The sequence below is a fragment of the Coregonus clupeaformis genome, chromosome 21 (genome assembly GCF_020615455.1).
Source record: "Coregonus clupeaformis isolate EN_2021a chromosome 21, ASM2061545v1, whole genome shotgun sequence".
In the NCBI taxonomy this organism is placed as follows: Eukaryota; Metazoa; Chordata; class Actinopteri; order Salmoniformes; family Salmonidae; genus Coregonus; species Coregonus clupeaformis.
The window spans coordinates 27,723,206-27,745,395 of NC_059212.1; the positions used below are offsets into that span (position 1 = coordinate 27,723,206).

At 40.4% G+C, this 22,190-nt stretch overlaps 1 protein-coding gene and 1 non-coding gene across 2 annotated transcripts; both read right to left on the bottom strand.

Annotated features, from left to right (window-relative positions):
• Positions 1–4,005: 4,005 nt before the first annotated feature.
• Positions 4,006–12,893, bottom strand: LOC121535171 (GTP-binding protein 4). Its single transcript, XM_041841957.1, has 17 exons — positions 12,783–12,893; positions 12,308–12,478; positions 12,113–12,216; positions 11,877–12,013; positions 11,621–11,721; positions 10,449–10,541; positions 9,751–9,942; positions 7,069–7,134; positions 6,846–6,935; positions 6,619–6,729; positions 6,356–6,433; positions 6,142–6,193; positions 5,928–6,028; positions 5,492–5,689; positions 5,325–5,390; positions 5,072–5,221; positions 4,006–4,795 (listed from the first exon to the last, which is right to left on the bottom strand). Exons 1-17 carry the CDS (start codon positions 12,828–12,830, stop codon positions 4,643–4,645), a joined length of 1,911 nt encoding a protein of 636 aa, XP_041697891.1. The 5' UTR covers positions 12,831–12,893; the 3' UTR covers positions 4,006–4,642.
• LOC121535829 lies at positions 9,310–9,491 on the bottom strand. Its single transcript, XR_005994798.1, has one exon. It is a non-coding gene; the product is annotated as a small nucleolar RNA SNORA81 (small nucleolar RNA).
• Positions 12,894–22,190: the final 9,297 nt, after the last annotated feature.

Here is a 22,190-nt window from a genome sequence, read left to right on the forward strand (position 1 = left end):
AGGGATGTAGCTCAGTTGGTAGAGCATGGCGTTTCCAACGCCAGGGTTGTGGGTTTGATTCCCACGGGGGTATGATTTTTTTATATATTTTTGTAATAATGTATGCACTCACTAACTGTAAGTCGCTCTGGATAAGAGCGTCTGCTAAATGACTAAAATGTAAAATAATACTGCACTTCTCCTGACATACATCTTGTTCTTGCCTTCTCAAGGGAAGCTATTTAACCAGCTGTCACAATCTCCATACAATCAGCACAAACCCCTCGGAATGTAACGCTCAACAGTGCATCCCACAGAGCACGTCTTGGTGTTATTTTTATCAATAGCTACCACAACGCTTTACCATTTGAAATAAGCGCGCTTTCCCAACCACCATCCACCGTCACTCATTACGCTCTGTGTCGCCCCTCGTTATCTCGACCACCCCTAGCTAGCAGCTTGACGGTCGTCTAGTTATCACAGCCACAAAGTCATACACCTATTTCCACAATTTCTCGTATTAAATGTGATTTTAACCTAACCCATACGGCTAAACTTATGCCTAACCCTAACCTTAAATTAAAACGAAAAAGCTATTTTTGTATGATATTTTGACTTTGTGCTGTGCTATCTAGTGGAAAGCTGACTGGCCTCAGAGAGGAAGATGAGGCCAGTCGGCAAAATCTGTCTCCTTCCAGCAGGTGGCGTTTTTTCGTTGTTTCGCCCAACAAGCAAGGAGTTTTTGTATGGAGGTCAATGAGTGTCGAATTTGGTCAACAAAAAATGTTATGTCTTATTTGCTACGTGAGGTTTATTTAACCGAATAGAAGTTTCATAATGATTGAATTTTTACGAGTGTACTGATATAAGTAGAACACGTGACATCTTGGCAAAGTTAAGAAAAAACACTTTATATCGGAGTTGTCTCGAGATGGCTATGCATATTCATGACATGAGGCTAGTAGCATAGCATCTCTCTCCATTGAATACAGGCAGTTGAAGTCAACAACCCTCATAGAATATTCAAAAATTGATTACAATAATGAGATGTATCCACCAATCCAAAGAAAGCATAGGCGGGAGATAGACAGCAGTATCTTGTCAGTATATCCATAATCTTTGCTGGTCTTGTTGTTTCATCCAGGCCACCAAAGGAAGTTATGCCTATTGCCGGGTGCCGTTCTCCATTCTAGCAAAGAGGAAGAGGCAAAGCGAGAGGTTTCACTCTCGCCTAAAGCTGTCCAAAATAAGCACAATGCGTTTCTATGGGAGTTATATTACGCTGGCGCGGGTTGAACTGGGCAATGACCCGTCACGTCATCGGGCGAAAGGAGGAGCACCCTTCTCAAATCGAACAGTAATCTGCGCTGCTCGGTCATGTTTTCAACAAAGAAACATACATCTCTTTTCCATAAAATGTTAGAATTTTCAAACTAGTTTTCATTGGGAAGGCAGATAGTGTTTTTATTAGTGCTGAGCGATTAACCGAAATGTCGGTTATTTTTCAGTTTTTAAACAACTAATTGACAGATCATGCCAGAACTGTGTGATGTAGTAGGAAAATATAAATGCAACATGCAACAACTTCAAAGATTTTACTGAGTTACAGTTCATATAAGAAAATCTAACAATTGAAAAATATTAATTAGGCCCTAATCTATGGATTTCACATGACTGGGAATACAGATATACATCTGTTGGTCACAGATAACTTATTTTTTTAAGTCACAGGCGTGGATCAGAAAACCAGCCAATATCTGGTGTGACCACCATTTGCCTCATGCAGCGACACATCTCCTTCGCATAGTTGATCGGGCTGTTGATTGTGGCCTGTGGAATGTTGTCCCACTCTTCTTCAATGGCTGTGCGAAGTTGATGGATATTGGCGGGAACTGGAACACGCTGTCGTATACATTGATTCAGAGCATCCCAAACATGCTCAATGGGTAGCATGTCTGGTGAGTATGCAGGCCATGGAAGAACTGGGCCATTTCCAGCTTCCAGGAATTGTGTAGAGATCCTTGCGACATGGGGCCATGCATTATCATGCTGAGACATGAGAAGATGGCGGCAGATGAATGGCATGACAATGCGCCTCAGGATCTCATCACGGCATCTCTTTGCATTCAAATTGCTATCGATAAAATTCAATTGTGTTTGTTGTCCGTAGCTTATGCCTGCCCATACCTTAACCCCACCGCCACAATGGGGCACAACGTTGACATCAGCAAACCGCTCGCCCACATGACGTCATACACTGCCATACACGCTGTCTGCCATCTGCCCAGTACAGTTGAAACCGGGATTCATCCGTGAAGAGCACATTTCTCCAGTATGCCAGTGGCCATCGAAGGTGAGTATTTGCCCACTGAAGTCGGTTACGACGCCAAACTGCAGTCAGGTCAAGACCCTGGTGAGGACGAAGAGTACTCAGATGAGCTTCCCTGAGACGGTTTCTGACAGTTTGTGCAGGAATTCTTCAGTTGTGCAAACCCACAGTTTCATCAGCTGTCTGGGTGGCTCAGCTGGCCTCAGACGATCCCGCAGGTGAAGAAGCCGGATGTGGAGGTCCTGGGTTGGCATGGTTACACGTGGTCTGCGGTTGTGAGGCCTGTTGGACATTCTGCCAAATTCTCTAAAACAAGGTTTATGGCTTATGGTAGAGAAATTAACATTTAATTATCTGGCAACTGCTCTGGCGGACATTCCTGCAGTCAGCGGACATACTGCCAAATTCTCTAAAACAATGTTTATGGTAGAGAAATTAACATTTAATTCTCTGGCAACTGCTCTGGTGGACATTCCTGCAGTCAGCATGCTAATTGAATGCTCCCTCAAAACGTGAGACATCTGTGGCATTGTGTTGTGACAAAACTGCACATTTTAGAGTGGCCTTTTATTGTCCCCAGCACAAGGTTCACCTGTGTAATGATCATGCTGTTTAATCAGTTTCTTGATATGCCACAACTGTCAGGTGGATGGACTATTTTGGCAAAGGAGAAATGCTCACTAACAGGGATGTAAACAAATTTGTGCACAACATTTGAGATAAATACGCTTTTTGTGTGCATGGAACATTTCTGTGATCTTTTGTTTCAGCTCATGAAACCAACACTTTACATGTTGCGTTTATATTTTTGTTCAGTGTAGTTTCCAACAGGCCAATGTTCTCCATAGTTCAGCACAGATTGCGCAATTATCATAATCGATTGCGCGGCTTGTCTGGTCTTTCTTTTACACCTGCTTTATGTGTGATCAAGAGGGGATACATAGACAGCAGTTGCTTTGCAGGGTATTGGTATTCAGCAGTGAAAGTATGCCTTATTTACTTTGAAGAACTACAAAAATAGTGATTTTGTCAGACAGCAGCTCTAGAGATGAGATGATGACACGGAATGAAATAGTCATCAAATAAAACAAATGTAATATACACAACTGAAATATTTTATTAAAGCAGGCCTAAAGTAATGTCAATAACTGATGGTTAATAAGTGATAAGCAGTCATGGGCAGGCACTACCATCATGATACTTTTATTAACTGTTTTATTCTGTTATAGCATTCAACCCACATAATGCAGTGTATTTGTAAAACATTTTATAATATATATCCAACATTTTCATTATCGAAACCCATCTCAAAAAGCACTAATTGCTCAGTACTAGTTTTTATCAAAAGCAATCACTTCTGCATATGAAACCACAGAATCCTACTCATCACGCCACGTCCTTGTCTGTTTTTAGCAGACTTCCCCAGGCTCACCTGAACAAACTCCTCCCACCGGGATAACCCGGGCCAGATAAACGAACAACCCCATTGTCAGGGCGGAGACATGAGCATCTGGTCATTATATTCAGATCTCTGATAATAGTTTTTGTCCAATCTATGATTTAACGTCCTACTTTGGACAGGCCCTTTGAGTGCTTCATACAATATTTTCCTGTTTCCTAATATTTCCTGAAATGGTACATAATTTATTATATATTTTGATCACACTATTTAATAAACAGGCAGGACAATATCAATATTAAAGTATTCAGTACACTTGATTTTAATAAAGCACCACCGAGACAAATTTCAATTGAGCATTTAATCAGTTCCCCCACTTCAGTGTACACTGTAGAAGAAACCCACATTTAGTGAGAGGACTTAACTGTTAAGGTGCAGACGCTCTTATCCAGAGTGTCTGCTAAATGATGTAAATGTAATTTTCTTTGTTTCTAGCCACACCAAAGCGATACACTTTATATCAAATTTCAGGAGTTAAGGCAAGACGTTCCAATGAAAGTTTACAATTCAAGTACACTTTACTTGAATACTATTTGAGCTTCTTTGTATAACAATTGGTAGCCACAGCAATTGGAAGCTGTGACTATGGGTGTTCATATAAGTGACAGAAGTTGAACTACCACTAAAATCCACCAATATCTCATTGCTTGCTGATACCTTGCGTCAGATTTGATGTTTGTGCTCCACTGCACAGCTGCAGCTTTTCAAAACCAGGAATGACACGTCCGTGTCACTCAATACCTCCACATAGTGAATGATAATTCAGGAAAGGGCAAACATTTATTATGTTCAGTTTCACTCCAGAGAAAAGGTATACAAGTTAGACAGAAGCTGGACTAGACTCTGAAAAAGGTAAACTGCATCGATCAATGCCTTTATCTGTGATCGTTGGTTCCGGACTTCCTCTTGCCAGAGAAAAGATGTTTTGGCTTGAGGTCGAATACATGTCTGTCTGCCTCTCCCTTCTTCCCCTGGCGGTTCATGTCCTTCTGTTGGTTCTTCATCAACTTCTTGGCCTGTTTCGCCATCTATAATCATAAAATCATAATTTCAGTAAATCCTCAGCAAAACACAGGTTGCATCCCAAATGGAACTCTTATCCATATATAGGACACTACTTTGACCAGGGCCAATAATAGGGAATAGGGTGCCACTTCAGACAAACACAATCTTCATAACATCTCCAAAGCTTATGTTTCTTTAAGCCAGGGGACTAACACTTTCCCAATATGCATTGTGCATATTTGTAACACAAACCATTTCACCTGATGACAAGAAAATATAGAGTAGCCTACATCGCATACCTTAGGATCACGAACACCAGATTGGTCGCGTGGGGGACGAGAGGCACTCTGGCTGCGGGTTCGAGAGGTGGGAACTACAGACGCCTCACGCTTACGTTTCTTGGCAACACCAACACTCCGGGATCTACGGGCATTCACTGCATAGTGGCTCTGAAAGGACATGAGCAGCAATGTGTGAATATAGAATACAGTCTGTAGCTTGTATTAAGATATTGTACTTGACATACACAGAACTAAATGAAAAGCAACTTACGTCATCTTTGCCAGTCATGTCCAGACCAAGGTCTCCCATTTCTTTCTCTAGGGTTTTTCTTTCAACCTGTAAATGTTTAACATTTTGGCCCAGTGATTAGTAAAGCCGAAAATAAAACAAGATTAACTTTAAAAGTTATATGCATATAAACAAGTTGTCCATGTCACCTTCTTGACAGTTCTGGGTAGTCTGGGGCCATGCACATCCTTGTCTTTGGAGCAGACGATCTTCAGCTTCCTCTTCTCTCTGATCTGTTTGGCCAGCTGACGGATCTCCTGCATCTCCTCGTCCTCGCTCTCCTCATCAGTCTCGTACTCCCCTGCCTTCTCCTTCAGCTCCTCCTCCTTCTCCAGATCCTCCAGGTTCTGTATGGGCATGAGAGAGATGTTAGGAGAGGTGGTGGCCATAGAATTAGAATGAATAGAACAGGCATCCCCATTCAAGTCTATGGTTCCATGGAATCACTAGAAAGGCATCCCCATTCTAGTCAATGATCTTTTTTCAGTCAATGTTGGCGGCTATAGTGGCAGAACACTACATCCTATCCATACTGGTCATCAATAACTATGGTCGCCAAAATCAGTGGTTTCACGCCCCACTCACCTTCATGATTTCAGGGTCGATATAATCTGCAATGTTGTGACCCTCCCATATTTCAGGAATCACATCATATTTCTCATCCTGATTCATCAGATCCCAATATTCTGAAAAAATTAGGAAATATCAAAATGGACCAAATAAGTGTGCTGATAACCATGTACACAATATCATTTCAGACAAGCTATTTATAAAGTTGATGACATGTCAAAATACATACTCTGTAGGTCCAGGATATAATCATCTCCCATCTCCACCTCCAGATCTCTCTCCTGTAAATCAATGATGGAAATGGGTAATCATGAAATAATACTTAGGAAGACAGCTAGCTCTTTACAATGCATGTTTACCACAACATAACCCACGCAGACTACATCCAAGGCTCTTCCAATATCATCCTTCCACAACTGTTACTAGTATTAGTATGGCTCTACCGTTTTGCGTTTGGGTGCATCCACCTGCATTGTTTTCCTGCCAATCCTAGCTCCCTCTGGAATGAACGGTGGTCTTGCCTAGTGTTGAGAAAACAGTACAAGCATTTCTAAAAAAGGACACACTCAATTTCACCTGTTCACATCCAAATGTATATACCATTACAATCAAATCATGCTTATGACTTGCAAACATGTTTAACTTCGGCAAACTACTAAGTGTGGAAAGATGTACACCTCTACATGAAGTACAGTATTTAGTCTACCTTCTCGTCCCTCTTAGCAGGCACTGCTAAATGCAATCTGTTCAGCACATCATGCACCTTCTTTCCCTTCATTTTGCCATCGACACGATGGGCCAGAAGTTTGTCACAGGCCTGAAATTGAAGAAAATATTAGTACGATTTATTTTAAACAAATTTATTTTAAAAAAATACAAAAATGTGTTATTAACAAATAGTTAGTAATCAGAAGAGTGGACTAGACTGCTCACTTCTGTTTTCACAGTCATCACTCCCTCCTCAGTCAAAGTGCTGGTTTCAATGACAGGGATGCCCTCTGCAATAAGGTCAGCAAAGATTTTCTGAGGAAACAAAGCAGGAAACCCTGATTAGCAAGTCCCATCTTGGAAGAGAATGACAAAGTAAACTGGGGTAAGAAATACAGCCAAAGTAAAGATAGAGAATATATTAATGAACATGAACAAAACTACGAACCTGGTCTTCCTCAGGGAGTTCACTGATCTTCTTGACATCACACTTGTTTGCCACAATGAGCAAAGGCTAGAGGGAAAAATACAATAATATTGTCATATATGCGTGAAACCAGAAACAGGGTACGCTGTCACTTGACTTTTCAATTTTTTATATATATATATATATATATATATATATATATATTTTTTTTTAATAAACTTAATTAGTCAAATAGACGGCGCCAAAGCAGACACGACTTTTCACTGTGAAAGAGGCTGTATCTATGTTGGTTGGTGATACGGATTCGGACCCGTCCTTGCACTTTGAAAAACGATTATGTCGAGGTGAGTGAAATAAGTAAACAGCATATATACGTTTGGTGTGGTTGATGTTTGATGCTGTGAAACTTGGGGAATAGCTCTCAGATTAGCAAATCCTGTCATGTCATGATAACTTGGTTGGTACCGGCTAGCACATCAGAGGTAGGGGAGCCAGCAGGCCAGAGGTGGATGAACGCAGTGCCCTTGTTTGGGTGTAGGGACTGATCAGAGCCTGAAGGTACGGAGGTGCCGTTCCCCTCACAGCTCCGTAGGCAAGCACCATGGTCTTGTAGCAGATGCGAGCTTCAACTGGAAGCCAGTGGAGTGTGCGGAGGAGCGGGGTGACGTGAGAGAACTTGGGAAGGTTGAACACCAGACGGGCTGCGGCATTCTGGATTAGTTGTAGGGGTTTAATGGCACAGGCAGGGAGTCTGTCAGGAAAGAAAAGTTGTGTGTAGCGGTAAATTTGGGCTGCGCTCACGAAGCGTCAACCTCGGCTGTCACTTTCCCTAGCTAGCAATACAGACAACCAGCTAACTAGCCACCGAAATGAAGGCTAGAGTCATTTGTGTTTATCTGCTGGGCTTAGTTTATGGTTTGTCATGTTTGCTAGGTGCAGATATTCATAGGATATACATCGCCTCGTTTTGACAGCTTAGCTGTTGCGTTGGGGTAGTAGATGTCCGCGCAGTGGAGCTCATATGATGAGTTGGATATTTGTTTCCATAGTCAGCTAACAAGTTGCTTGTTTTGTCCTGTTTTTACCAATGCAATTCATCTGGAAACTGTCCCAGCTTCATAACTAATCAGCTAACATTGGTGAACTCTGTAGTTAGTCTGTCAGGCAAGAAAGCAAGAGTTGAGTGGGGAGAGCGAGAGAGGAGATGATGAAAATGTATGCCCTCACTAACTGTAAGTCGCTCTGGATAAGAGCGTCTGCTAAATGACTAAAATGTAAATGATGTTCCTGACCACAATTGTATCTTATTTGTTACTCCTCTAGGGGTTGACCGTCTTGACCAACTGAAGAGCTATTACAATGTTGGACGCTCAGGCAGAAAATGGTGGAAGTATGTGTGCCAGGAAGAGGGGAGCCCAGAGTGTGGCACCAGGGCGTGTGGACCGAGTTGTAACTCATTTGAAAGCAGGTGAAGTTTGAAGGGTACAAGAGAGGTTGGGTGCATACGGAGTGGACGCAGGGCAAAGAGTGGGAGACGTGTAGAAACCACCTTTGTGTGCTCTATGGGGCAGTGCTTCCAGAAGTTTTATGACATGTTGTAGGCTAAATGCAAACACTAAAGTGACATTGTGAAATATGAATTTGTCCTACAAATCTTTTATTGTCTCTGAACAGTTGTTGCGTTTGTATCTTCTCTCTTTATCTGTCTCTAATACTTGTTGCATTCACTGAATTGTCAAAGCAGGCTACTATTTCTACATGTTGTGTCAGGCCTGGTCTGTACTAAATCTTATTGAGAGAGGTCACCTAGTTGTCAATCAAATAGCCTACTTTGTGTGGGTTTTGAAATACTTTCTGAATATTGTCCTCTGGTCACATGTTGGATAATTTATTTATGTGAAAATAATATTTATAAGTATAATATATTATACTTGGTACATTTTGAGTGAGTAATTTAGTCAAATTTACTACAATTTAAATACTCTAGGGTTTTGTGTTGTGTATTAGTTTTTTGATAGTGTGGGTCTTTACACAATGAGTGTTATTCCTATTGACATGAATGTGGTGTCATATTAAAGAAGAGGTAGAGCTCTTTAAAACTAAGTTAACTTGTAATTGTCATTTGTTCTTGAGCTATGTCTGTTTGTTTGAAATGTGTGAGAAAATTAGCTTTAACTTGAAAATTCTCAGTAATCAAAAGCAGCATTCTAGAATTCTACTGGGGTCTAAAGGGTTAATGATGCCTTGCCCTTTTCAGAGAAATAATGTAGCACAGAGCCTTGAGACAAAGGACACTGGACATTAAGAAAGCGGTCCGTCCTAGCCTCACTTGCGACCCTGTGTCTTTTCTCTCCTTCCTTGGTGTACCCGTGCTCACATGCCCGCAAGAGCCAAGCCCAGAGGCTCCACCCCCACAATTTTAGCAGGGTGCTTTAAAAGAAGGGAAAGGTTTTGACTTCTGAACAACTGTTGACTGTAACTCACAAGCTTAAAACTATCGACCTTAGCCCTACATTTAAAAAGTCAGCAATGGTGCTTCCATAACACATGAATAGGCACCCTATTCCCTATATAATCCACAACTTTTGACCAGAGTCCTATAGACCCTGGTCAAAAGTAATGCACTATAAAGGGAATAGTGTGTCATTTGTGATGCAGTCTTAAAAGTAATCAATGGTGCCTCCATAACACATGACCTCTGACCTTGTTGGCAAAGAGGGGCCGGATGTTGTTGAAGAGCTCGAGCTGCTGCTCCAGGGTTTGGCCACACTGCTCGGAGACGTCCATCACGTAGAGCACGGCAGAACGCAGGTGGGCCAGGGCTGTGATGGCCTGCATCTCAATGGTGTTCCTCTCCTCCAAAGGGTGGTCCAAGATCCCTGGGGTGTCAACCACCTACAGCCACATATAGAGTTAGCTATACACATGAAATGGTTCAGGTGTTAATCATATTCTACAACTCGTGATTGAGAGAGAAACTAACACTATCTAGAGTACTTTATTGAAGGTCTCAGATATTGTGGTAGGGGTTATCCAACACACGTTCAGCGTGGTGCATGATTTCTCATTACATTTACGTCATTTAGCAGACGCTCTTATCCAGAGCGACTTACAAATTGGTGCATTCACCCTATAGCCAGTGGGATAACCACTTTACAACTATAAAAAAAATATTTTTGGGGGGGTGGGGTAGAAGGATTACTTTATCCTATCCCAGGTATTCCTTAAAGAGGTTACAGACATACAAAGGGTACTTGATGTATCTGTGTCGTGATCTAGTTTCGTACCAAGTACAAATCTGGTGGGAAAGTGTATGAATATCAAATATATAACTATTCCAATCTATTCCAGCTGGAGATAGCTGGCGTGGGGAGCGTGTAAGCGCATAAAGGCCATCTTACCTGCCAACGAAGGTATTTGTAATCCATGTGACCGACGAACAAGGACTTGGTGGTGAAGGCGTAGGGCTGGACTTCAACATCAGCTCTGGTGACCTGGGGAAGAGAGTTCAGCGTTGTCAACATCTTTTCTCTCACTACTAAAATGTATTGTATGACTTTTATCCATGTTCTGCATACGCACCAAGATATTCAAATTAACCTTAACACATTTATTTCTAGTTGCCTTTATTTTAACAGGAAAGTCATTGACAACATTATTTACAACGACCCGACTAAGATCGATACACCGTGCAGCAATGCAGACAAGAAACCTTTTGCAATGCCACTAACAATGGCTGCTAAAACAGTGCAGAAACATTACTTTAACACACCAAACAACTAATGGATTTGGCATGGGCCACCAGATCCTCAAAAAGTTATACAGCTGCACCATTGAGAGCATCTTGACCAGCTGCATCACCGCTTGGTATGGCAACTGCTTGGCATTCCGACCGCAAGGCGCTACAGGTATCACTGGGGCCAAACTCCCTGCCATCCAGGACCTCTATAACAGGCGATGTCAGGGGAAGGCCCTAAAAATTGTCCAAGACTCCAGCCCCCAAGTCATACACTGTTCTCTCTGCAACTGCACGGCAAGCGGTACCGGAGCTGCAAGTCTGGGCCCAAAAGGCACCTGAACAGCTTCTACCCCCAAGCCATCAGACTGCTGAACAGTTAATCGAATGGCTACCCAGACTATTTACAATGACCCACTTGATTATTTATCTTAATTGCTTTGCACTGGCTCTATGCACACATACTACAATAACACTCTAACACACAAAAACACATGCTGCTGCTACTGTTTATTATGTATCCTGATTGCCTAATCACTTCTACCCCTACCCACATGTACATACTGTATTACCTCAACCACCGCATACCCCTGCACATTGACTCGGTACTGGTACTGTATATAGCCTCGTTATTGTTTTTGAGTTACTATCAGCTTTTTTATTTAGCAAATATTTGTCTTACTTTTTAACTCTGCATTGTTGGGAATGGGCTCGTAAGTAAGCATTTCACTGTAAAGTCTACACCTGTTGTATTCGGCGCATGTGACCAATACAATTGTATTTTAACACTGTAAAGGTTCTACCAACCATTGAACTGACAAAGAATAACAACAATACCTTGTTGATGAAACTAGACTTGCCCACATTAGGATATCCACAAAGCAGTAGAGTCCGAGTGTTGGGATCTATCGTTGGTAAACGGGAAAGATGCTGGCGCACTGTAAAAACAACAATAACAAAATGTAAACAACATAACAACAATGACAACTGGAGCCAAATGTCTGCAGTATCGTCTAGCATATGCACACCGGAGCCATTTTCAGACATGCATACTTCACCTTTCATCAAACAAAGTAAATAACTAAAAGATTACCTTGTTCCAGGTATTCCAAGCTTTGTTTCTGTCGCTTCATGATGGTGCACATTCGACCCAGAGCAGCGCGCTTCAGTTGTTTACAGCGGTACAGGGAATCACCATACTTCATCAGTCGAACATAGTCTTTGGAAACACTTTAACAAGAACACATTTGAGTGGGACTGCTCCAAATTGACCAGCATACATTATCAGTGTAAGCAACCCCCAAAAAGTGGAAAAAGTAAGCTTCATACTTGTCAATCAAATTCTTTGCGATGTTGATCTGTCCCAAAGCCAACTTGTAATGGTCTTTGTCATACAAGACATTCATCAAATCAGCATAGAATGGATGGATATCCTGTGGAAGATAATATCATATTCATTGGGACAAAGTGGAACTTGTTAGTGTGTGAATATTACAAGACTTTCAAAGTAATAACATTACTTACGTCCAATTTGGGAAAGTCTGTCAAAATCTGGGAGAGCCGGTCATGATAGTTCTGTTGGGTGAATTTCACCTTGCGCATGTAGAAATGCCTGATGCGGTGAATTTGATAATGTTTGTGTACTACTGTCGGAGTCTTCCTTTGGGTTTTCGATAAAGTGATGTCAATGAATTCCTGTGAAATAAACAGGGAATGGCAATCAGTACATTGAACGAGGTCAATGTAAACCAAAACCTTGTCAATACTATGTATTTTACAATAACAAACAATTCACATCACTAGACACGCATTTGTACGTATTTTGTCGACCAAAAAAATAAGGAATGTCATGCGTAGCTTTTCTCTCCCTTCCCAAGCACAACACGTGTCTCTCTCCAGATATTTAATTCAAACCCGATAAACAGTATGTTTTCAGTATTTAGAGTCGCTATTTTCTGGAGAGACACATCAACAACTTGTAAAACGTGTAAAAACGTACCTTTGATGTAGGAACCACCATAATCTTCTTGAAATTATAAAGTGCCATTTTTGCGGAGCACGTTGGGCCACTGATGGCACGCGAAAAGGATCGAACCGGATCGAAACAACAACGACGAGGAAGTGAAGCTGTTTCATCAAGAGGACCTCCACGTGAGAAAAACATCTGCGTGACTTTCTTTACACTGCCCTCTAGTGCTCATATCAAGTCAGGGTCAGGGATGCAAAAATAACAGATTACAGTAGGCCTCCAGTACTTTAAAAGTCCCATAGAAAAGTATTGAATAAAGCACTGGCAGTTTGCATGTACACATTATATTAAACCTGAATGATTCAAGCAGACAAGGTACTATTACTGCATATATGAGGTATTATTACTGCACTGTTGGAGCTAGAAACACAAGCATTCCGCTGCACCTGCCATAACATCTACAAATCTATAAGTGACCAATAAACTTTTATTTGATTTGAGATAACAAAGACAGACCCTCTGGGTCCCCATGTTAGAATACTGCAGTGTATTGGCTTTATGTCACCCTCCCACAACCTCAGGAGGATGATGGAACCACTGATGTTTATGTGTGCTATATAATGCACATGTATTTATTTTTATTTAACCTTTTTTATCAGTGAGATACTGAGACCAAGGTCTCTTTTACAGATGAGCACTGAATTACAGAAATGATATAAATACACAAATCAAAATATAAATACAAAATGCAAACAGAAAGAAAGAAAACATTCATCAGTAATAAGGTCCTGAATTGCCTAAAGGCACCAAAACATCACATTTCAAGTGTTCTACAAACATGGTGCAAAAAAACTAAAAGGTGATTTACCTAACTCAGTAGAGACCGAAGGAATTTCTAGAGTTAGCCATCCCTGAGACCGGGTGTGGTAACTCACATGTCTAAAGTTTAGTACGTTTTTGTAAAATGGCTTTATAAATGAAAACATAGCAATGTATCAACCTATGTGACATCAAAGAGGGCCAACCAACTTTCTGCTAGATGAGTACTAAACCTGTCGCCTGTAATATAGCGCAGTGCGCGATGAAAAACAGTATCTAATGGCTTTAATTAAGTGGCAGCTGCATTCACATAGATGATGTCGACGGTCTAGGATCGGGAGGAACGTTGACTGAATAATCTGCTATTTCTACTATTTAGTAAGAGGCATGACCTATTTCTAGAGAAGAAGCCCATTTTTAACTACAGTAACTCATCAATATCCGTTTTTAAAAGACAGATTTCCTTCTATCCAGATGCCCAGATATTTGTAAGCAGTGACACGATCAATATGGGCACCATCCAAAGTATTCAGACCCCTTGACTATTTCCACATTTTGTTACATTACAACCTTATTCTAAAATGTATTAAATAAATAAAAATCCTCAGCAATCTACACACAATACCCCATAATGACAAAGCGAAAACAGGTTTTTAGAAATATTTACAAGTGTATTAAAAAAAGTACTCCACCAATCAGGCCTTTATGGTAGAGTTTGCCAAAAGGCACCTAAAGACTCTCAGACCATGAGAAACAAGATTCTCTGGTCTGATGAAACCAAGATTGAACTCTTCGGCCTGAATGCCAAGCGTCACATCTGGAGGAAACCCGGCACCATCCTTATGGTGAAGCATAGCGGTGGCAGCATCATGCTGTGGGGATGTTTTTCAGTGGCAGGGACTGGGAGACTAGTCAGGATCGAGGCAAAGATGAACAGAGCAAAGTAAAGAGATGAAAACCTGCTCCAGAGCACTCAGGACCTCAGACTGGGGCGAAGGTTCACCTTCCAACAGGACAATGATCCTAAGCACACAGCCAAGACAATGCAGTAGTGGCTTTGGGACAAGTCTCTGAATGTCCTTGAGTGGCCCAGCCATAGCCCGGACTTGAACCCGATCTAACATCTCTGGAGAGACCTGAAAATAGATGTGCAGCAATGATCCCCATTCAATCTGACAGAGCTTGAGAGGATCTGCAGAGAAGAATGGGAGAAACTCCCCAAATACAGGTGTGCCAAGCTTGTAGCGTCATACCCAAGAAGACTCGAGTCTGTAATCGCTGCCAAAGGTGCTTCAACAAAGTACTGAGTAAAGGGTCTGAATACCTATGTAAATGTGATATTTCATTTTTTTTCTTCTAAAAACCTGTTTTTGCTTTGTCATTATGGGGTATTGTGTGTAGATTGATGAGGGGGAAAAACGATTTAATCCATTTTAGAATAAGGCTGTAACCTAACAAAATGTGGAAAGGGGTCTAAATACTTTCCAAAGGCACTGTATGCTTAAATCATCAGCGTTAATTTTATGTGCTCTAGAGAACAACATATACTTAATTTTACCTGCATTCAATCCTAATTTCAGGTCAATAAAGTTGTTCTGTAAAACAATGAAGGCATACTGTAGTTCAGATAGAGCCTGGTCAACCGTGGGGGCAATAGCATACACAACAGTATCATCGGCATACAAATGCAAGTGAAACTTTTTACAGACAATTCAATATTGTTAATGTAAAAAGTACAGGACCCAGAATCAACCGCTGCTGGACACCTTTCATTATGTCGAGAAAACCTAATTTAACACCATCAGTAAATACACATTGAGTTCTATCTGTCAAGTAATTTTTTAACCAGTTACATGCAGCCTGGCCTAGGCCAATTGAGGAAAGCCTCTGAATTAGCAGTGAACAGTATCAGAAGACTTTGACAGGTCAATGAAGAGGGCAGCACAATGTTGCCTTTATCCATACAGTTAACCACATCATTTATAACTAGGGATGCAGCAGAGATAGTGCTATGACCTGGTCTAAAACCCAACTGATGTACATTTAGAATACATTTCAAAGATAAGAAAGATCTTAGCTGAGAATTAATCAAGGATTCTATTTTAGCTAGGCAACATAGTTTTGAAATAGGGCGATAGTTATTTAGGTCACAAGGGTCACCACCTTTGTGAAGGGCTTCCTTCCAAACCTTAGGGTTAGTACCAGATATAATCGTCAGGTAAAAAATATGGGTTAATGATTCCACAATAAGGGGGGCAGCAAAAATGGATCAAGCATATCAGCCCCAGTGGATTGTTTTACATCAATCTTCAGCAAGGCATCTAGCATATCACAGATAGTAAATTGTTGAAATGAAAACAAAGATTCACTAGAAGTTGACAGTTTAACCGTCAGTCAGTTAGAGGCTGGGAGAGGGAAGAGCAGTCAATTGACTGACCATGGTCAACTATAATAATAATAATATAATATGCCATTTAGCAGACTACACCACCGTTCATATCAAATAAAAAACCTGATGAGATAAAATGCTGGTTAAAAGCATCACTTATCCCATTCTCAGTAATTATGCCAGAGTCAGACAGACATTTTAGTCATTTAGCAGACGCTCTTATCCAGAGCGACTTATAGGAGCAATTAGGGTTAAGTGCCTTGCTCAAGGGCACATCGACAGATTTGTCACCTAGTCGGCTCTGGGATTAGAACCAGCGACCTTTCGGTTACTGGCACAACGCTCTTAACCACTAAGCTACCTGCCGCCCCAGACAGAACTTGCTTAGGCAGGGAAAGACACATTTGTACACTACAGTGAATTAACTGTTTTCAAAAATTCTGAAGGATCACCAGCAGTCAGAGATAGAGCCTAAAAAGTAGCTTGATTTTGCTTTCTTAATCGAGATAGTACATCTGTTTCTCAGTTGTCTGAAATATTGCCAATCAACTACAGAGTCAATTTTCCTTGCTTTGGTCCAGGCCTGGTTTGTCATCTGAATTAGCTCAGATAGCTCAGAAGAAAACCAAGGGTTTGATCTGTCTTTGACTCTGAATTGTTTAAAACGGGTGTGTATATCTGCCAGAGGAATAAATATGGAGGAGACATTTGTATTTGTATTTATTAGGGATCCCCATTAGCTGCTGACAAGGCAACTGCTACTCTTCCTGTGGTCCAAACACATTAAGGCACTTACATTACACATAAAACAAAATATAAAACAGTACATCATATAACATTATTACACCAATACATATCTACAATACAAAATGTATAATACCACCATACAACAATATTGGAATGTGTGTGTAAAGTGCGTGTGGTAGCGTTGGTTTGCGTATGGGTGCGTGTCTGTACCTTTGTGTGTGTCTCTTCACAGTCCCCGCTGTTCTATAAGGTGTATTTTTACCTGCCTTTTCAAATCTGATTCTACTGCTTGCATCAGTTACCTGATGTGGAATATAGTTCATTGTAGCCATGGCTCTATGTAGTACTGTGCTTCTCCCATAGTTTGTTCTGGACTTGGGGATTGTGAAGAGACCTCTGGTGGCATGTCTTGTGGGGTATACATGGGTGTCCGAGCTATGTGCTAGTAGTTTAAACAGACAGCTCGGTACATTCAGCTTGTCAACACTTCTTACAAAAACAAGTAGTGATTAAGTAAATCTCTCTTCCTCTTTGAGCCATGAGAGATTGACATGCATATCATTAATGTTAGCTCCCCGTGTACTTTTAAGGGCCAGCCATGCTGCCCTGTTCTGAGCCAATTGTAATTTTCCTAAGTCCTGATTCTACCTGGATTATGTTGGAGAGGCTTCTATTAAAGAACACCCTCTGTGTTCTGTCAGACAGGTAACTCTTTATCCACAATATAGCAGGGGGTGTAAAGCCATAACACATATGTTTTTCCAGCAGCATACTTTGATCGATAATGTCAAAAGCCACACTGAAGTCTAACAAAACAGCCCCCACAAACTTTTTTATCAGCAATTTCTCTCAGCCAATCATTAGTAATTTGTTTAAGTGCTGTGCTTGTTGAATGTCCTTCCCTATAAGCATGCTGAAAGTCTGTTGTCAATGTGTTTACTGTGAAATAGCATTGTATCTGGTCAAACACAAATTTTTTCAAAAGTTTACAAAGGGTTGGTAACAGGCTGATTGGTCGGCTATTTGAGGCAGTAAAGGGGGCTTTACTATTCTTGGGTAGCAGAATTACTTTTTCTTCCCTCCAGGCCTGAGGGCACACACTTTCTAGTAGGCTTAAATTGAAGATATGGCAAATAGGAGTGGCAATATCGTCCGCTATTATCCTCAGTAATTTTCCATCCAGGTTGTCAGACCCCGGAGGCTTGTCATTGTTGATAGACACCAATCATTTTTTCACCTCTTCCACACTCATTTTACGGAATTCAAAAGTACAATGCTTGTCTTTCATAATTTGGTCAGATATCATTGGATGTGTAGTGTCAGCGTTTGTTGCTGGCATGTCATGCCCAAGTTTGCTAATTTTGCCAATGAAAGAATCATTAAAGTATTTGGCAATATCAGTGGGTTTTGTGGTGAATGAGCCATCTGATTCAATGAATGATGGAGCCGAGTTAGCCTTTTTTCCCAAAATGTAATTTAAGGTGCTCCAAAGCTTTTTACTATTATTATTTTATCATCATTTATTTTTGTTTCATAGTATAGTAAAAAAAAAAATTTGTATTTAGTTTAGTCACATGATTTGTCAATTTGCAGTACGTTTGCCAATCAGTTGTGCTGCCAGACTTATTTGCCATACCTTTAGCCTCATCCCTCTCAACCGTAACATTGGTCAATTCCTCATCAATCCAAGGGGATTTAACCGTTTTTACAGTCGTTTTCTTAATGGGTGCATGCTTATTAGTAACTGGAATAAGCAATTTCATAAATGTGTCAAGTGCAGCGTCTGGTTGCTCCTCGTTACACACCACAAATATTCTTTACATCATCAACATAATAATCACTACAAAACGTATTGTATGACCTCTTATAGTTGAAGTCGGAAGTTTACATACACTTAGGTTGGAGTCATTAAAACTCGTTTTTCAACCACACCACATAATTTCTTGTTAACAAACGATGGTTTTGGCAACTCTACAAAGTATTGACTTTGGGGGTTATTCATGCTCAAGTTTTTTTTTTTTTTGTCTTATTTCTTGTTTGTTTCACAAAAAAAATTATTTTGCATCTTCAAAGTGGTAGGCATGTTGTGTAAATCAAATGATACAAACCCCCAAAAAATCCATTTTAATTCCAGGTTGTAAGGCAACAAAATAGGAAAAACGCCAAGGGGGAAGGGCATGGGGGGTGCTGAGAAATATTTCTCCCCATCCTGCTGACAACTATTTTTATCAGCTCATACAGGAGTAATAAAGGCCCAGTGCACAAATGTTTAATAATAATAATAATAATAATAATAATAATAATATATTCCAAAAATACAATAATATGTTCACTTTTTGTATTTATTCTGATTTATCAGGGGGTGGGGAGCACCCTCAGCACCCCTACTTCCCATGGATATGCAACCAGTGAGCTCAAATTTCTTGGAAATATTTTAAGATTGGGATGCCATTAAATTATATTTTACATAATATGCCCCCCTTCTGTAATCTGTCACATCTAAATACATTATAATAATTTACTTCAATGTCTTTATCAGAGACAGAACCGTATAACCATGTTTCCGAGAAAACCTGTACCCAAATTTCAATTGTATCCATTTGTCAAATCATACTTCGCACATACTGCTTATATTGACTTTTTGGTCATTATCTAAATCCTAATCAGATAATTTCATAATAGCCTGTTGTCTAAGCATCCGTTTACATTGTGCATCCGTATATGTATTGTTGTAAGGTTGGGAATGTGTAACAACATGTCACATTAAACATAAGACACTGTTATTGAAGACACTTCACAACCACCCAAACCTATACAACAACAACAACAATAACCTCATTCATAGGGTCCTGTTATTAATTATGATATTAATGTATTACCAAGACTAGATTTTTTAAACAAGATTGTGTACAAGTCCAAAAACCTTCTTCTGAGGTACAAACCCTAAAATCAACCAATTCACACGTGGCCTGTGATCCACACCCACAATGTTGATCACGAGTGGATCCGTGAGCCCACTGTGAATTTCGACCAACTGAGGAGCCTGTTTATTGTGGTAAGAGGCGGGAGTTCCTTTCTTGTGTGACAGCTTTGAGTTCAATGGTCACTGTACTCCGAAAAGGAAAGGAAAATGCACCTGTGTGAACCTAGCCACAATAAGGATTAACCACAATAGTAGAATTTGCGGTTTGCCTTCAAAATAAAAGTCCCTCAATGATACTGATCCAAAAGGATAGAAATGGTGGAATAATTACATATTTTGACTAGATAATGCTAAACAAGGTTGAAATGTTGTTACATAGCTTATAAATAAATACAATAATGAATTAATTTGACAATAAACAGTCAAACAAAACAGTTGAAATCCCACTGGATATATTTGGCTGCATAATTGCATTGGGGGCATACATATGCACTGTACAGCCTTACCTATGTGTGCACCCATGACATTGGGTATCAGCCTCCTCAGTGACATCCACAGATTGCATTTCTGTAGATTTTACACAAATATTAGCATTATAGCTCTTATTGCAGGACTTTGACTGTGGGAAATCACCTCCCCAGTCAGTCAGTCTATTGTTGTATGAGCATCTACACTACCAGTCAAAAGTTTGAACACACCTACTCATTCAAGGGTTATTCTTTATTTTTATTACTTTCTACATTGTAGAATAATAGTGAAGACATCAAAACTATGAAATAACAAATTTGGAATCATGTAGTAAACAAAAAAGTGTTAAACAAATCAAAATATATTTTATATTTGAGATTCTTCAAATAGCCACCCTTTGCCTTGATGACAGCTTTGCACACTCTTGGCATTCTCTCAACCAGCTTCATGAGGTAGTCACCTGGAATGCATTTCAATTAACATGTGTGCCTTCTTAAAAGTTAATTTGTGGAATTTCTTTCCTTCTTAATGTGTTTGAGCCAATCAGTTGTGTTGTGACATGGTAGGGGTGGTATATAGAAGATAGCCCTATTTGGTAAAAGACCAAGTCCATATTATGGCAAGAACAGCACAAATAAGCAAAGAGAAATGACAGTCCATTATTACTTTAAGACATGAAGGTCAGTCAATCCGGAAAATTTCAAGAACTTTTAACTTTGAAGTCCTTTGATCTGCAGCCTAAATTTGAGATTTTTGGTTCCAACCGGCGTGTCTTTGTGAGACGCGGTGTGGGTGAACGGATGATCTCTGCATGTGTGGTTCCCACCCTAAAGCATGGAGGAGGAGGTGTTATGGTGTGGGGGTGCTTTGCTGGTGACACTGTCTGTGATTTATTTAGAATTCAAGGCACACTTAACCAGCATGGCTACCACAGCATTCTGCAGCGATACGCCATCCCATCTGGTTTGGGCTTAGTGGGACTATAATTTGTTTTTCAACAGGACAATGACACAACACACCTCCAGGCTGTGTAAGGGCTATTTTACCAAGAAGGAGAGTGATGGAGTGCTGCATCAGATGACCAGATAACCCCCAACCTCAACCCAATTGAGATGGTTTGGGATGAGTCGGACGGCAGAGTGAAGGAAAAGCAGCCAACAAGTGCTTAGCATATGTGGGAACTCCTTCAAGACTGTTGGAAAAGCACTCCAGGTGAAGCTGGTTGAGAGAATGCCAAGAGTGTGTAAAGCTGTCATCAAGGCAAAGGGTGGCTATTTGAAGAATCTCAAATATAAAATATATTTTGATTTGTTCAACTTTTTTGGTTACTACATGATTCCATATGTGTTATTTCTTAGTTTTGATGTCTTCACTATTATTCTACAATATAGAAAATAGTAAAAAATAACTAAAAAACGTTGAATGAGTAGGTGTGTCCAAACTTTTGACTGGTACTGTACATAGTTGTGTTCTGGACATTCATATTGGACTGTACAGCCTAACCTATGGAGTGTGAACCAATGAAATGGGGTATCAGCCTTCTCAGTGACACACACAGAAGACAACTATGTTGAGTTTATACAAATATTAGTGTCATAGCTCTTATTGCAGGACTCTGAAACCACTGTGAAATGAGCCACATTAGCTCACCAGTCAACCTATTGTGCGTTCACCAGTCAACCTAACTGTGTCTCCAGAAATAAAGCAATCAAGAGTGAGAAATAAAGCCCTCCTGTGTCCTGTCTCAGTCCATTTGGCCATCGTTACATGTGCACCCATAAATGGGGTACTAACCTACTCAGTAACACCCACAGATTACAATTTCAAAGAGTTTACACACATATTAGTGTCATAGCGCTTATTGCAGGACTTTGACTGTAATAAGAGGCGTTTGATGAAGTCCTGCAATAAGAGCTATGATGCTAATATTTGTGTAAACTCTACATAGTTGTGTTCTGTAGGTGTCACTGTGTGGTCTGATACTCCATTTCATTGGTGCACACCTTATAGGTAAGGCTGTACAGTCCAATATGAATGTTCAATACGCACAATAAACTTACAATGAGATACAATAATAAACATATAATATTGT